This window comes from Rhineura floridana, chromosome 5 (assembly GCF_030035675.1).
Source record: "Rhineura floridana isolate rRhiFlo1 chromosome 5, rRhiFlo1.hap2, whole genome shotgun sequence".
NCBI classification, from domain to species: Eukaryota; Metazoa; Chordata; class Lepidosauria; order Squamata; family Rhineuridae; genus Rhineura; species Rhineura floridana.
This window is the reverse complement of record NC_084484.1, coordinates 97427894-97443666: the sequence shown is the minus strand read 5'-3', so window position 1 is coordinate 97443666 and position 15773 is coordinate 97427894. Positions and strand designations below refer to the sequence as shown.

The 15773-nt window shown below is 39.8% G+C and overlaps 1 protein-coding gene across 1 annotated transcript in view; it reads left to right on the top strand.

Annotated features, from left to right (window-relative positions):
• The window catches only part of PCP4 (Purkinje cell protein 4), a 72383-nt gene extending 60574 nt beyond the window's left edge, over positions 1-11809 (top strand). The window contains exon 3 of the mRNA XM_061629465.1: positions 11073-11809. Within this exon, the coding sequence (XP_061485449.1) occupies positions 11073-11200 (128 nt within the window). The 3' untranslated portion in view covers positions 11201-11809. The remainder of the gene's footprint in view (positions 1-11072) is intronic.
• Positions 11810-15773: the final 3964 nt, after the last annotated feature.

Below are 15773 nucleotides of genomic sequence, written 5' to 3'. Positions count from 1 at the left end.
TGGAAAATTACATTATACTATACCATCAGTGCTCACTCAATAACCACAGATAAAAAGGCAGGCAAGAGAAATCCCACAGAGCTTGAGTATTGACTTCTAGCTTTGGCCCAGCAGTGTAACAACTCTCTATAACTAATGAGCAGGCAGCTAAGGACACAGTGCCCTTTTTGATTCATGTGCTGGTCTTGCAGAGAACCTATTAATTGTCATTGTTTCCCTCCCTTGTGCTTTACAATAAATATTTGTGCACGCAGGTATGTGAGGGTTGTCTGCTGCTGCTTGGGGAGGGGAGTAAATTAAATTTACTTTTTCCTTTATTGGAATCTTTATCTTGATTATCATGGCAAATCCGAGGTGAAAATGTAAGAAATACAGGGCAGAAGTAAAAGAAAAACATGTTAACTTTGTGTAGCCAATCCACTGCTTTTAGAACAAAGGTTCCGCAACCCCTCCTTCCTTTTTAAAAGAACAACTGCTTATCATCATAGCATGAGCAGCACTTTAAATGTAGCCAATAATGGTAGTAGTAAGAAGAGTCTTGAGTATTTTCAAATTTAGCACAACTCTCCTTCATAAAACTGGGGGGAGGATCTCTTTAACAGTAACTACATGCCTTAGAGCACAGATCTTCATTATTTGCCATATACTAGGATACAGGCTAATTGAAAAAAAGGAGTGTTTACTCTGGAGTAGGCAGTATGGTAAAGCGATACCTCCTCCCCCAAAAGAAAACAAGAAGCAGAAATCTTTGCCTGCTGCTAGATGGCAAAACCCAACATACCTTTTATTTAAAAAACCAATACATTCTGCCTAACTTTTCTTTTAAAGAGCAAAACAATAATTTGTCCCAGCCATTTGAAAGCTGTAATCATGACATTAGAAACACGGGTGTAGGGCAGGTTCTATGATGATGATGGCAAAGATCAGGCACAACCTATATTTTAAAAAGAGATAAAATGGTAGGCTTCACCTCACAAGGAAAATGTGCCTCCTAAGAATTCTATTAAGTTCCTTTTGTAATTGTTTAACCGACTACCCTCTCTCTTTAGAAAAGTTGCAAGTCAGAGGCTCCAGGGGGAGTGCTTGCTCAAATGAACACAATCTTCTCCGCCCACCTCAGGCGAGAGTTTGTTTGCAAGTCTGCTGCAGAGGCAATTCTGTCAAGAGCAGGAATAAGTTCAACAGCTGAGATTTGCACCATTGTGCCTTTTTTTGCATGTGCTCAGAGCACACATTTCCATCTTCACACAGAGATGCCACACTGAAAGGGTGGGGAGCCTTTTTTCTCTTAAGGGCCACATTCCCTCAGGGATAATGTATTAGGGGGCATATGTATGAGTGGGGCCAAGGACAAAAAGTGGGTGTGCCACCTCTTCTCTCTGTCCTTTGCCACTTGTATGTTCTCTCTTTCTGCTGCCCCCTTTTCTCTCCTTGCCATTCACCCGCATGTGCCCACAGGTTGCCCCCCTCAGCCAAAAAGGCTACCATACAATGACTTATCCCAGCCACAACCACAATGTGTAGCACTGACCATACCTGGCAAAGAACGTGCATGGCCCCAGGAGGAAGCTGAAGCTGGTGTATAAACTCTGTGCCTGGAACCAGAATGACACAATGACCAGCACTGAATGTTATGGCTGTAGTGGAAGTAAGTTGTCACATGGAGGCTGTTCCAGGGCTTCCTACATTATCTTTGTTACTGTCTTCTTCTGCTTTTTCAGTATTGCTCCTTAAATAACATCTTTTGTAGTGGGATAGATTGTTTCCTTTAATGGGCCTTGGATTTGATCCATGGTAAGAAGCACCTTTTAAAATGCTGGCCAATGTTGATTTATGGCTAACTAAAAGGGTTGTTTTTTTTAAAAAAAATTAAATAAAACATTTTCTCCACACAGCTCTATGTACATTAATCTCCATGTAATGCATTTAAAATCCGGTCCTGTTTAACACATCCTTCTCACCCTCTCCCCATGATATAGGCAGGGCAAGGCTATCCATATTGCACTTTGTAAATGTAATGCTAATTTAATTTTTCCCTTTATTTGGCTTCAAAAAATGCTAGAGAATGAAGTGAAAGTAATGTTGGACATGGGCTTGGGTATTAAACATAAGCATGACCAAAATAGGACAAGAAAAGTTTCAAGGATCACTTTAAATGTTGGCCCAAACTGGAGAAGGAAGAAATTGCCCGGGTGGGTTTGTCTGACAGTAGAATTGGGAGCAATCGGATTTTCAAACTGGCAGCAAATTATCCTTGCACTAAGGATAGAGTATTTGAAATAAGCCCCCTTGCTAAAATTGATTGAGGCAGTTTCTCGCTTGGCTTAGCCCTCTCCCATGATCTGGGCCAAACTAGAAAAGGGGCTCACAACCCCGTCCACTGCTTCCCCGCCCTCCCTGCCAGCTGTCTTTCCCTAAAATAGAACAAAGAGCTCAATGAAAACATTGACAGTGTGCATTGACAATGTAAAAAGCAAACACTATGCTAAGTTTACAAGGAAAGGGGGTGCAAATGAAATAGCAAGTCTTGTATTGCATTTATGTCAATCTAGATGGCACAGCTACATTTGGAATAAGGTGCTCACTTCTTTATTGTTCTTTATTATTTTCTGTCCTATCCTCCTTGGGAATACATTGTGGCTGACAACAGATGTTAAAAACTAGATATGACAAATACATAATGTAGCACTGAAAACATACTTGCCCTGAACAGACTAAAACAACAGATTAAAATAGTAGCAACATATTTATTCTTTTCACTAAGAATGCAGCACTGGAAAAAAAAACCCACCAAAATAAAAGCATCTTAACAGCCTGCCTAAAAGTGGTTGTAATGGGGTGAGGAGAACCTATTTTGGAAGGCCACATCAAAATCTTGCGCTTGACAACGAAAAAGTCCTGTTCCAGGCACTCACCTGCCATGCCTGTGATGGCAGGGAGAGGAACCCTAAAGAGTCCTCTGAGCTAGGCTGGAGTTCTCAGGCAGGCTCATGGCAGTGATCATGGTGAGGAGGCAATTCTTGTAATATTCTTGTCCCAGGCCATTTAGGGTTTTAAAGAACAAAGCCAGCACCTTGGAATCAAATAGATAATCACTGAAGCTAGTGAACTACTGGACATAGTGAAGTTCTGGTTGCCCCACCTCAAAAAATGATATGGCAGAGTAGGGAAAAGGGCAATGAAAATTATCAAGGGTTCCTAGCACCTTCCCACAGAGGAAAGGCTAAAATTTGGAGCTTTTTATTTTAGAAAAAAAGATGACAAACAAGGCACACAGAAAAGCTTTATAAAATTAATTATGGTATGGATAAAGTAAATGGAGAGTGGCATGATCCTGACATTTCAAGGTTGCTTTAATTTGGATTCCTGCCTTGAGAAGAGGGTTGGACTCAATGGCCTTATAGGCCCCTCCCAACTCTGTGATGCTGTATCTCTGGACTGGGCACCTGGTCTGAGCCTCTGCATTATTGCTCCTGCCCAGCCCTGCTGGGAGAGTGCCAAGCAGGAGACTACAGGGAGGGGAGGAAATACCTGCTTTTAGGCCAGGGTGCTGCCATTCTTCAAGCAAGAGGGCAGACCTTAGAACTTGATGTAGAGATTTGTAAAGCCTCAGCCCGTCTCCAGCCTTCATTGGAGGAAGTTGCTCACTAGGAGCTGTCCAAAGTGCTGCAACCACCAGCTTTCCTTGCTGTCTTGCTAACCCTGCTTCCATGCCTGGTGAGTATCAGCGACAGCAGGGATGGGCAGACTTCAGGCTTGCAGGATCTGCTACAATCCTGAGATCCGTCAACTGGAGCCGTGTGCAAAAGAAATACACTTAGAATTAAAGAATGTTGAGTTTAGGGATTGTTTTGAGGACCAGAACTAAACCAGGCTCACAGGCCTTCCACACAAAAACCACAGTTAAACAACTGAGAGTCAGAAATCCTTGCTGATCTTCTTTAAAACACAAAGTCTACAAGCAGATCTTGTTCTACCTTCTGCCCATCCTTGAGCTTACAGATCATAGCAGAGAGGTTTTCCTCCTCTCCCTCTTCCATAATATTGGAACTTGGGGTTGCCCAATGAAACTGACTGGCAGCACATTCAGAATGGACAACAGTATTTCACACAACACGTTATGTACTTATGGAATTTTCTGCCACAAGATGTGGTGATGGGTACTGGCTCAGGTGGCTTTAAAAGGGTATGGGACAGATTTATAGAGGAGAAGTCTCTATCAACAGCAGTTGCCTATGATAGTTAAATGGTACCTCTAGCTTCAAAGGCACTGCTGAAAACAGGATTCCTAACTAGCTGGATCCAGCAGGGTGGTTCTTCTTTTTTATAGTTATGTCTTCCTTGGAGTCCATAGAATAGCAATTTCCAAAGGAAATACATAATTGTTCAGCATTATTAATATGCTGATTGCCTTTCATTCTCTATAGAACTAAATGGCAATATTTATAGATTTACATCAAAAGAGTACATCAGATTTTTTAACTTCAAATGAGGCTGAAGAACTTGTCATGTATCCAAAGTTTTGCCTTGATTATGAGCTGATCACACCTGACTAGTTTCAGTATTCATTGGCACGCTGAATACATGGCTAAGAGGACTGTGCTGAATTTTCATCAACAAACACTTGTCTGGAGGTGAAAAGTGTCATAACCCCCACTCCTTCTTTACTTTTTTCACATACTGTTCACAGTAGCATTTTCTGTAATCTTCATCTCCGGCACATCTTTTTAAAAAGGCGCTTTTTCTTAAGGCAACCCAACCAGTCATAGGTCACATAGACCATGTGCTATCATGTCATCATGCAACCGATCAGATTTTGTTATTTAACAGTGCCATCAAGCCACTGCATGATGGCACTACAAATCCAAATCAAAGTTAGGTCAATGTTCTAAACTGGCAATCATTTTTGCCCCATTTCTCAGGCCTCCAGATAAACTGCCCAAATGGGCTTGCACTTTGCTCACTGCAACCTTTTTGGTGTGAAACACACCTCTTCTTTTTGTTCAGTTTTTATCATTGTGGCTCCATCTGCACCTTTCCCTGGGAAGAAGGATTGATTGATTGTTAAACCAACAGGGGCTCCTGACAACACTCAGTACCCCAACAAACTGCAGTTCCCAGGATTCTTTGGGGGAACCCATGACTGTTTAAAGTGGGATAATACTGCTTTAAATGTAAAATGCAGTTGGGACCCGTGTTGGTACAGTTCACTTCAGCATATCCTTTGCCACTTCTGCTGGCACAAATGCTAACGGGTTTGGGAAAGTGCCAATCTTCTACCAAAGGTACTTCAGAAAAGTACTTTCTAGGCTTGTGCTATGGCACAGTGATATTTTGCTGCCTCCACCATTCTGTAGCTCACTGAACCAAGTCTTTCTGTAAACAGGATGCTGGACTAGATGGGCCACTGGCCTGATCCAGCAGGCTCTTCTTATGTTCTTATGTCTTTAATGGATTGTCCTTTACCTTGACAAAACAAAACAGCAATATAATATTTTGTTGGGGGTTGTTGTTTTTTTCTCCCACTGTTAAAATGTAAATGTTTTGTAGAGTCCAATCTTTTACTTCTACACCACCCCATTCTTTTCAAAAGGGTTTTAGCAGGATCAGATCTTTGGTCTCCTTATGATGTGAAGCCAGGATGTAAAGTTTAAGGCTCTGTAAAATGAAAAACCAAAGAAATGCCATGTTTGCCATTCTCTCCTGGTAATTGTTTAGTTAATATATAATTACATACCCCTGTTAAAAGATCTCGTGGATGGTTAAACCATATCACTGTGGTTGGTGCCATCCATAGGGGATTACAGTCAAATAAGATATGAAGATATGCAGTGCTTCGTTCGCAGCTAATTGAATTACCTTGGTAAACAATGATCCTCTCAAACTGTCATCATCATCTGATGGGGATGGAGGCAGAGCATCATGCGACTCTCCACTATCCTGGAAATTGTGCACAAATATGACTTTCACTTGATATTTCCCTGTAGGCAATGCTACCATTCTTTCAGTTTGCTGATTGATGTGTTTGCTTTCAGTTCCTCAAATGTAGGGCATCTGTCTTAATGGAACACCAGTCTATGTTGGTGCCTCATGTAATATGTCCTTGTGTAGATTCCAGGGTATTTTCAATCCAATCCATGCACTTTTAGTTTACTGGAGGTACATTGGAACTGGCTAGTTGTTAGTATTTGTTTCTCTCCCACTCACCCCCACTCTGTGATATTGATATACAGTGATGGTAAGAAGATTCAGGCCTATAATTCTGGCCCTATTAAAAATTTTGATGTCATTCCAGAGTAGCTACTAGTTAAACTGCTCCAAATTAGCATTTTAAAAAGCTAAACATTTGTCACCATATCAATTGTTCAAGGTGAGGAAATAAATATGTCTCTAGTGGACTCTGGATTGCTTTAAAATGTAATATTATGTATTGATTTTATGACTTTTTCTCATATTTATGCTGATATGTGTAAAACAAAATCTCTCTCTCTCTCTCTCTCTCTCTCTCATATTACAACTGGGAAGAAAAGATTAGCCAGATATTTCAAAAGGTTGAAATAACATTCTAAATCTCATAACATAGCAACCATCATACTGTATCAAACCTTAATTCTGCACATTGAGATAAGAATGCTGCACTGTCCAAGTAAGGCCAAGCAAAAGGGAATTGGGATTGACTAACACCAGTCATCTCTTTGATCAAAGGGTAATTTGCAGTTTAACAGAAAGAAGTTGGGTTTTTCCTTTTTTGTAGTTATGCTAAACAATTCTACTTGATGCGAACAGAAAATATGAAGCAGCTCTGCTCACCAATTCCCTTCACCTATGGAAGTTGCATGGTCACATTAAATGCTTTGAGTAAAGTCTACCAGGTATATTTCTTGAGCCTTCTCACGCATTCAGGTGAGCAGTTCCTAGGGGCATTGCTGCACTGGACTTGAGTCTTTTCAGTCCTCTTGATAACTTGGATGTTACATCACTAAATGCTCAGTCCTGTACATGCCTACTCAGCTGAGTTCAGTAGGACTTACTCCTGGATAGGTGTAAGTAAGATTGCAGCCACAGACACCCACTTTTGGAAAGCATAGACCCACAGAAATAAATGAATGCCATCCAATCTCAAAATCTTCTCTACTGGAAGCATTTCCTTAGAGTTTTTCTTGCAGTGCCTAAATGTCTGAGTGATTAATATCATGAGAGCTCTTTACTTTAGCAATGTAAAGAGTACACTTTTTCCTATTATGTTTCCAAAGAGCTCACTTGAATACTGTATGAGTATTCCTGTAGTGGGAGACATGATTAACTCGGTAGTTGAAAAAGTCCTCTTTTAAAAGGATAACAGGTTCAGATCCAGCCACAGTTAAGCACTGTAATGTCTTATTGATTTCAGTGGGAGAGTTACATGCATGCTTAAATTTCTGTCATATTACAAATGGGACTTATGGGCTCTTGACTTTGACTATATCATGTCCCACATTAACAGATTCACCTGTAGAGCTGCATTGCTACATAGATGTTATACATGGGGGGAGGGAGGGGGGATTCCATGCACCTTCCATGCATGGCCTATGAAAAAAATGCCAATCTGTAATGGATATCACCCTTGATTTTCAAACACAACAACAGTCAGCCTATGGAAAATTGATATTGGAACAGAACTTTGATGAAGAATGTGAGAAGCAGAGAGACACCATGTCTGAAGCATACACCCTAAAATATCAGTCACAGCATATGATGAATCTCATATTATGCCTTTTGCATCAGTCTGGCCAAAGGAGCTTCACTTACTCTATGCACATGCTCAGTGCCAACTGCCTGGGTGGGACAATATATGGTTCAAAAGATGGCAAATAATCTTTATTTCATGCAGTTGCTTAAAGCATTGTTCCAGTATTGCATCACTCATGTTTTTGAACCAATGCAGACCGGTTAATTTTATCTGTCAGTTACAGTAAGTTGAAATCTGAGAATGACAAATGATCTGGTAGTGTAATTTCATCCCTCCAAGTTTTGTTTCTCAAAAACAAACCTTTGGAAAGCTGCCTAGAACACACACACAAGCACAGATTATTTGGCATTCATTACTCTGGAGAGGAATGGTGAGTGCTTTTCATTTCTGAATATTGCCATCATTCACTTGAACTTCAGCTTAAAAAGTAAATCAAGAAATTAGCTGAAGGCTTGATAATGAGTAATTACACTTGCGCTGCATATCTCAGGAGTTTGCCTGCCATCCATCCATTCCGTTTTTATTGACTGTGCTGTGCAGAAGCACATTACAAAGCTGACATATTTGCTCCGCAGCTAGGTTGAATAGCTCATTACTCCCACAGTTATATCATTTGAAGAGAGGTGATCGGGTGATGAAATAGGGAAATACCCAATAAGGTCAACTGATTTAGCTATGATCTGTGTTTTAGTTTGCTTTCACATCCCTAAAGATGTTGTCGTTATTGTATGAATAAACAAGAAGTTTATTTCCTAAATAAAGTGCTTTTTTATGTACAGCTTTCTCAAGCATACAAAACAGGTGCATAACAAAACCTTTATTTCATTGGACCTCTGGAGCAGACATAGAATTCTGTGTCAGGATATTGTTTTGCAGTATCTGATATTTTTTACTTGTCCTTAGAGAATAGTTTTTCACATGTCAAATTTGGACAAGCAAAACATTTGAGAAATAATTGTGGCAGTGAAATGTCTGTATGAGTCCAGATATGGAATGGAAGAAGGCAGTTAGATTATCGTTTGCATCACAGCACAGGCTAGAGTGAAGGGTTTCATGAGTAGATCAGTAGGCCATGAGGATGCAAACAGAGAAATCCTATACATATCCCATTCATAGTGGAGGCTGGTCCATTAGCGCAAATGGGTCACTGCCTCACCAATCTCAGTAAGCCCTCTACCTGCCTGCCTTCTTACTTACAACCCTTCCATGGGTTGGCACTGCCTGTCAGCTTAGTCTTGGTGTTGCCATTGAAGAACTCAGGAGGGAGGAGGAGAAGGACAAAAATAGAATTGGTTCTATCTATCATTGGCTCTGGTCTCCTTGCCTTCTGCCCTACCAGTGCCAAAGGGCACCAACCACCATTGTCAATTCAGAATTTCAGGTATTTAGGAAAGCCCAAAAGGCCTATTTATTTTGTCTGCTTTGTCTTGAGGTGTTTTTTTCTTGTACTGATGGGTTTGGTTGTAATAATATAATGTATTTTAGCATGTTGGATGTTTGTTGTTTTTATGGCTGGCTTTCGTTAATAATTGTATAGTTGTAGTTGTATTTTATTTTATTTTATTTTAATAGAAAGCTGCCTTGAGAGGATTTTTTTTTTACCCTTAAAAGCAGCCTAGAAGCATTTAAAATAAATTGACTGGCACTGCTTGGCATTGTACATGAAAAGGAGAAACCATTCTGCATGTTGCCAAAGGTTGTCTTGTCAGCCTCAGAGCTGATTAAAAGTATATCCTTGAAATGCCTACTTTTGACAGGTTTTGGGGAAAAAATGAACCTTCCTGCTGTGGATATGCTGGTCAAAGGGCATTTTTCACAACAGCAGCATTCATTCATTAAACTCATGATTCAGTGTCAGTGACATGCCATGAGTGTTGCTTTATGACCCTGAAAGGTCTCTCATGGAATTCCTTGCAAAAGAACCCTTGGAAGTGTGTTGTGTAAAAATGAATCATGTAGCTTTTCCAACCACCGCCACATACACACAACTATTGTCAGGGATTCCAGCTGTACACTTACTTCAGAGTAAGCTCCATTGATTTCATTGTGATTACTTCTGAGTAAACATGAATAGGATTGCAAGGCACATGTTAACAGTAAGCAAAACCAGATTAAGAATATTGGGAGCATGTGCTATGTCACTTTATAGGGGTCCATCCAACCTCTCAGGAAAGGTGAGGCTCTTTTAAAAGATGGGCTGGAAGGAACAGCCAGAAATAAACTAGGAGTAAAGGGATGTGGACAGTTGCAAGAGAGGAAAAGGGAGAGAAAATGCTGGAAGTTCAAACAAAGTGGAGGACTTTCATAAAAAAGCACAATACAGCAGTTTCTAGCATTGCTTCATAATATCAAGGAAAAATACACTTTGTGGCCCAACAGATTGGGTTTCTTACCTTCTTACCCTCTTCCATTCAGAATCAGGTGGCAGGTAAGATAGCCCACTTCAGGTTGATACTAGCAAAGCACTCCTGATGGTATGCTGTGTAACTGGTGACAAATGCCTTCATAAGCATTCGAGGAAGAGGAAAAATTAGAGATATGTGTCTTTTATGCAACACAATGGATAAATAAGAACTTATCTTTCACATTACTCTGCATTCTTGCCTGGGCCCATGATCTGGATTGTATATCTGACAGGCCCTCTTTTAACATTTCAGTTGCACATATTGAGAGTTGCCTCTTTCTTTAGTTAAAAATGTATCAACCCTCTTTCCAAGAGCTTGTCACACAAGGAAGTTCACAATTTAAAAAAAACCCTCAAAAGACAGAGAAAGGAACTGAATATTGACTTCATGGTATCCAGATCCCAGAACAAGGAGCAATCTTGGGTTATAAAATACAACAGCATTTTTTTAGTGTTATGCTTGAAAAACTTGCTTGCGAATGTATATGCATTTTTATGGAGGGTTGTAAACTGGTATGACTGGAGTTAAATCCCTGTCCATTTACTCTTCCTAACATAGAAATGGGATGGTATATAGCAGAGTCTCTTGGTTGATATGATAGTAAATAAATGTTTGCAAAACAACTGAGTAATTAAACTGAGGAATTAAAGAAATTGAAAATGTATTTAAGGAGGGACACTATAAAGATCACTTAAGTATAAATATCTTATCAGTTAATCTGTCCTTAGATTGAATCATGCAAGCAAATTACACAATGAAAAGCAGAGCTTTTCCTAAAAAGATATCTCAATTAAAAACAAAATAAATCCCAACATACCATAAACCAAAATAAAACTGGAAAGTTTCGCCCATGGCTCTCCTGCATCTTTTATTTTCATATTTTATTTTCAAATGTGTATTAAGTTATTGTGATGTTTTGTTTTGTTTTCTTGGTGTAGATGGGCAAAAGAAAGTTCAAGAGGAATTCGATATAGACATGGATGCACCAGAGACAGAGAAAGCTGCCGTGGCGATACAGTCTCAGTTCAGGAAATTCCAGAAGAAAAAGGCTGGGTCACAATCTTAATTTCTACCTCACAATACCCACCATCACCACTTCCTGGTCTGTCAGGAAATGAAGAAATATAAAAAAAATCTAGATGCATGTACAGAAATCCCCACTATTTAAAATTCCATTGGCAGGTACTGAAACAATTATGCTTGTTGCGTGGCTTCATCTGTATGTTTCTCTATAGTCTCATTTCTTCTGTAACACACCATTTTACTTCATGGTCAAATAAACTGTTAGGATGAAGTTACTTCAACTGTCAGCCTTGATCTGTCTTGTTATATTAATCCAGCAAGCCCAGCGCTATAAATTAAAAGCAGCCCAGATGCCTATTTTTCTCTTCATGTAAAGCTTGGAGACATAAATGCCACACCTTATGTTATCAACTTATTTTTGCTGAGGAGTGACAGCATAAACTCTCAGCTCAGCTAACTTCCTTTGGTGAATCCAGATGACAGCCATATGTGACAATGGACAATATTTTACCTTAATGAGGTGATTGTGCAGACTACCACCATGAACTGGGCGGTGTGGAAGAGGACTATCTGTAAACGTGAGCAATATGTCTCACCGCCTAGAGAATAATATGATTTCACCAAAAATATTTCATTTATTCTTAGGTAATTCAAGGATCAATGTTCTGTAAGAAACAACACAATGCCAAAACAGTCACTCTCCGGAGGGCACATCAGTAGTGTCCTTATGCTGGCAGGGAGGAGGTGGGAAGGATACTTGGAATCAATCCAGGTGCCTCTCCACTTTATTCCATCCCAAACTGAATTGCAAGAACACATTAACCTCCAGTAGAGATTTCCTATTAATGCCCTGTTAACAACTGCAAGCTTAGAGATCAGCTTTCCCACTCATAAGCATGTTAGATAGGCTCTCTATATCCAAAGTCATAACACTTCAACACTACAGATTTAAACCAGTTGAACAGCCATTCTCTTTTTGCAGGGAATCCTGAAAAAAGGAAGTTTGGGGTGGCATGCGAAAGCTAACTGGAGATGCCAGAGATTGAACCTAGGACCTTCTGCATACAAAGCATCTGCTCTACCACTGAGCCACTGCCCTCCTACTGCTCTTGCAGACCTTTGGATGAGGACATTCACCTATTTGGCAGTAATATGCCTGACATCAAATTACTGTTTCCTGTTTCACCCAATGACAAGCCACTCTCTTTTCCCCCCAATAAGAAGTAACCAACACAATTTCTGATTAAAGAAGTTATAGAAATGAAATGGTGTCATGATACTTGAAAACATGGCAGCATTAAAACACTCCTATAATGTCCAGTTCTCTTTCCAAAAGCCCAAATATTTATCTAAATCAGATTTATTTCCTGAAATCATTTCAGAATTACAAATAGATACAAGAAAATAAATGTATTTATTTATTTGACAGACACATTTTTATCTCTCCTTGCTAGTGCATCCACACCATTCAAAGCGATTGCAATTTCACAGTGATTGTTCCCTATTTCACAGCAGGTTGCAATTTCACAGTAATTTCAATATCTAAATACTGTTACATTCAGTAAAACACAATAAAATTATGTCCAATACATTATGTGCACATCAGATCAATATAGAAAAATGGGAACTTCTAGTTTGAAAATAGAACTATGGAGAAGGCATGCTATTATTATTGACCCTGACAGTTATATTGCCACAACAGCAGCCACAAGCCATTCAATGTGAAAAGTGGGTCATATCAAATTAATAGAAAGCTGTCCTATAATGCTTGCCATTTACTAAATTTTCTCCTGCATTTAAATGTAGTTAAGGTATCAAAGGTGACCCAATAAAACAATTGTATCAGTACAACCTTATATGCCTGATATTTAGTAGTAACCTTTTCTGATGAAATGTGGCACAGAAGGATGGGTGCTGTGTATTTCCAATGTCTGTCAGTCACAAGATGCTGGTGTGACTGTATTGGCACAAGACACTCTGTCTTGCCATATGCTGTATACATTACTGTCTGACTGGGGATTGTAACATTTGCTGCTGCAGTTTTTTAAAATGAAATTACACATGCAGAAGACTTGCAATACAAGAAACACAAGAACCTTAACAACTGTGACAATAAAATGGCTACTTTGCAAAGTGTTCCCTAGAACTGCTTCCCTCTATGAAACAATGGAGGGAATACTTTGGTTCCTAAGTTATGTCACTATCATTACAGGGAGAGCTATCTAAATATGTTTACCTTAATATTTGAGTGATGTCAATGGTCCTAAATGCTGCACTGAGGTCAAAGTTAGAACTGTGTATTAAGGAAATAGAGACACTGGTACTCTCACTTACCCTCTTTAAAGACAGCTATCCTGACCTTTTCCATATACCTGAGTATGCGCTTGTACATTCAAGCAATCAAAGGTGAGTTATTTGTATTAATAGCACACTTCTTTTCTGAAGGGGATTGTAATGATTTAGCCAAGAATGCATATCTGGCCATGTTTATTCTACTGAAAGTCTTCAAGGTAGCTGTACCAAAAAGCTGCCACCCCCTACCTTTCCAAGTAGTTTGGCTCTCTTTCACTTTTCACTAGGGTTGGGCAAATATACCCATCTTCCCTTGACCTCTTTTCACCATAAAGGTGTGTGGGAGAGAATGTGTGGTCTTTTAGTGGTGGGGATTAATATCAAATGACTTTTGGGTAGGCAGTAGTGACCAATAATATTTACAGTTTATGATGTGCCAGAAAGGGGATTCCCCCATCTCTTTCTTTTACACCACAAAGGTGTGTGTGCTCTTCCAAGCAGCAGCAATGGGTACTTGGGAGACCTGCAGCTCTGAAAACGGGGGCTGGAAAGAAAAATGTGTAGAAATTCAGTGGACTGGATGTTCTGGCTAGGGAGCAGAGAGAAATTTGATTCAGTTCACATCTCAAGCTGAATCTATCAAATTTGGCACTTTTTCAAATTTTGCAATACGTGTGCCAACAAAACAATGGTTACAAAAATGCATATGTGAGGGAACAGTGTGCATAAAAATAAATATACCAATGAAAATAAGTACAAAGATGCATTATATGATGAGAAATTGCTCGCAAAAATGTGTACATTAGACAAATCTGCCTACAAAAGTGTATTTATCAAAAGAAATTCACACTAAAATGCTAAAAAAAATTTCACGAGGATTTTTTTTAAAAAAATCACAAATTGCTGCAGTAATGTGGAGAACCAAATTTAAGACTGGAAAAATGAGAAACCGAGAAAAATGAAATTGACAGATCCTTCCATCCCTAGTTCTGGCCTAGCCCCACTTTTTACGTTTGTCAGTTCAGAATATACACATTTTACATCACCACATTTCTCTGCAAACTCCCTGGGATGGGTGGCTGCCATTTCCATATACTTTGCCAGGAACAGTTACACTGAACTGCCATTCTCAACCAGCCGATGTATTCTATATCCAGTGTACAAAGTGGAATATGAGAATATGAGAAGCAGCATTTAGTTCCTCAGAATCGTATCTGGGCCACATTTCACCCCCTCCCCCAAATATATACCTTAAAAAGTGAGAACAATATATTTTCAAAAAAAGATCAACTAATATGGTAGCGTAGAAGGTGAAGTGGGCAGATATGTGAGCAATGTAAATGCTGTGGTATGAAGAGCTAGCAGAGCTACCATTAGACAGAGTGAGGTGACCACCTAAGGCAGCAGATGCTGGAGGGCAGTGGTAGTAGCTTTCCAACTGTTCCTCCTGAGCCCTTCCCACCATTGATCTCTGCTGGAAGACAGAGCTGTGCCCCTCATGTGCCTTTGCCAGTGCCCCCTAAGGCATTTGCTGAAATCTCCCTCTCTACACAAGTAGCAAAGGCACAGAAGTCATACTGTAATGAAGCAGGCAGTATGTAGCAAAAAGAATTGGGTCCAGTAGGGCAGGTGAACAGCAGTGTATATGTGTGCATGCAGTAGATTGGAGAAACAGGGTAGGGTTGTAATGACAATGAAAAAAGCGGGTAAGAGAAAAATCGACTCATTTGAAATGTGGTGTTGGAGGAGAGCTTTGCGCATACTATGGACTGCGAAAAAGACAAATGAAGAGCCACTAGAGTCAGTCTGGTGGTATTCTGGGAGAAACCAAGAAGCAGTTAACAGCAACACCTACTTCTTTTGTCCTGAGGAGAGAGAGACCACAAATTGAGGAAGCTCCCTAACAGCTTCACTTAAACAAAACTTAAGTATGGTTTGGAAGGCACAGAGTCTGTGTGATGCTGTAATCCATCCCATGCTTGCCACCACATTTCAAGATTGTGGAGTTGATTGCAGCAACAGAGAGACTCTGTTCTTTAAACCAACCTTATGTTTTACCAAATCAGTCTCATCATCTTAAAACTCAGATGAGATCTATAAATTGCACACAATCATCACCCTACCTTCTGAGGATTTCATTCGAGGGGCACTGAAACTGTTTCAAAAAATAAAAAAGGCTAACCAATTTACTATGGTGCATGCTTTCATGGATCAGAGTCCACTTCATGAGATGTCATCTTTTTTTTTTAGAGCTCCATTGACACTGACAGAATTTTGAGACCAGCTCACTGATTTCAGAGAAGCGGTAGCAGCTCAGCTGGAGG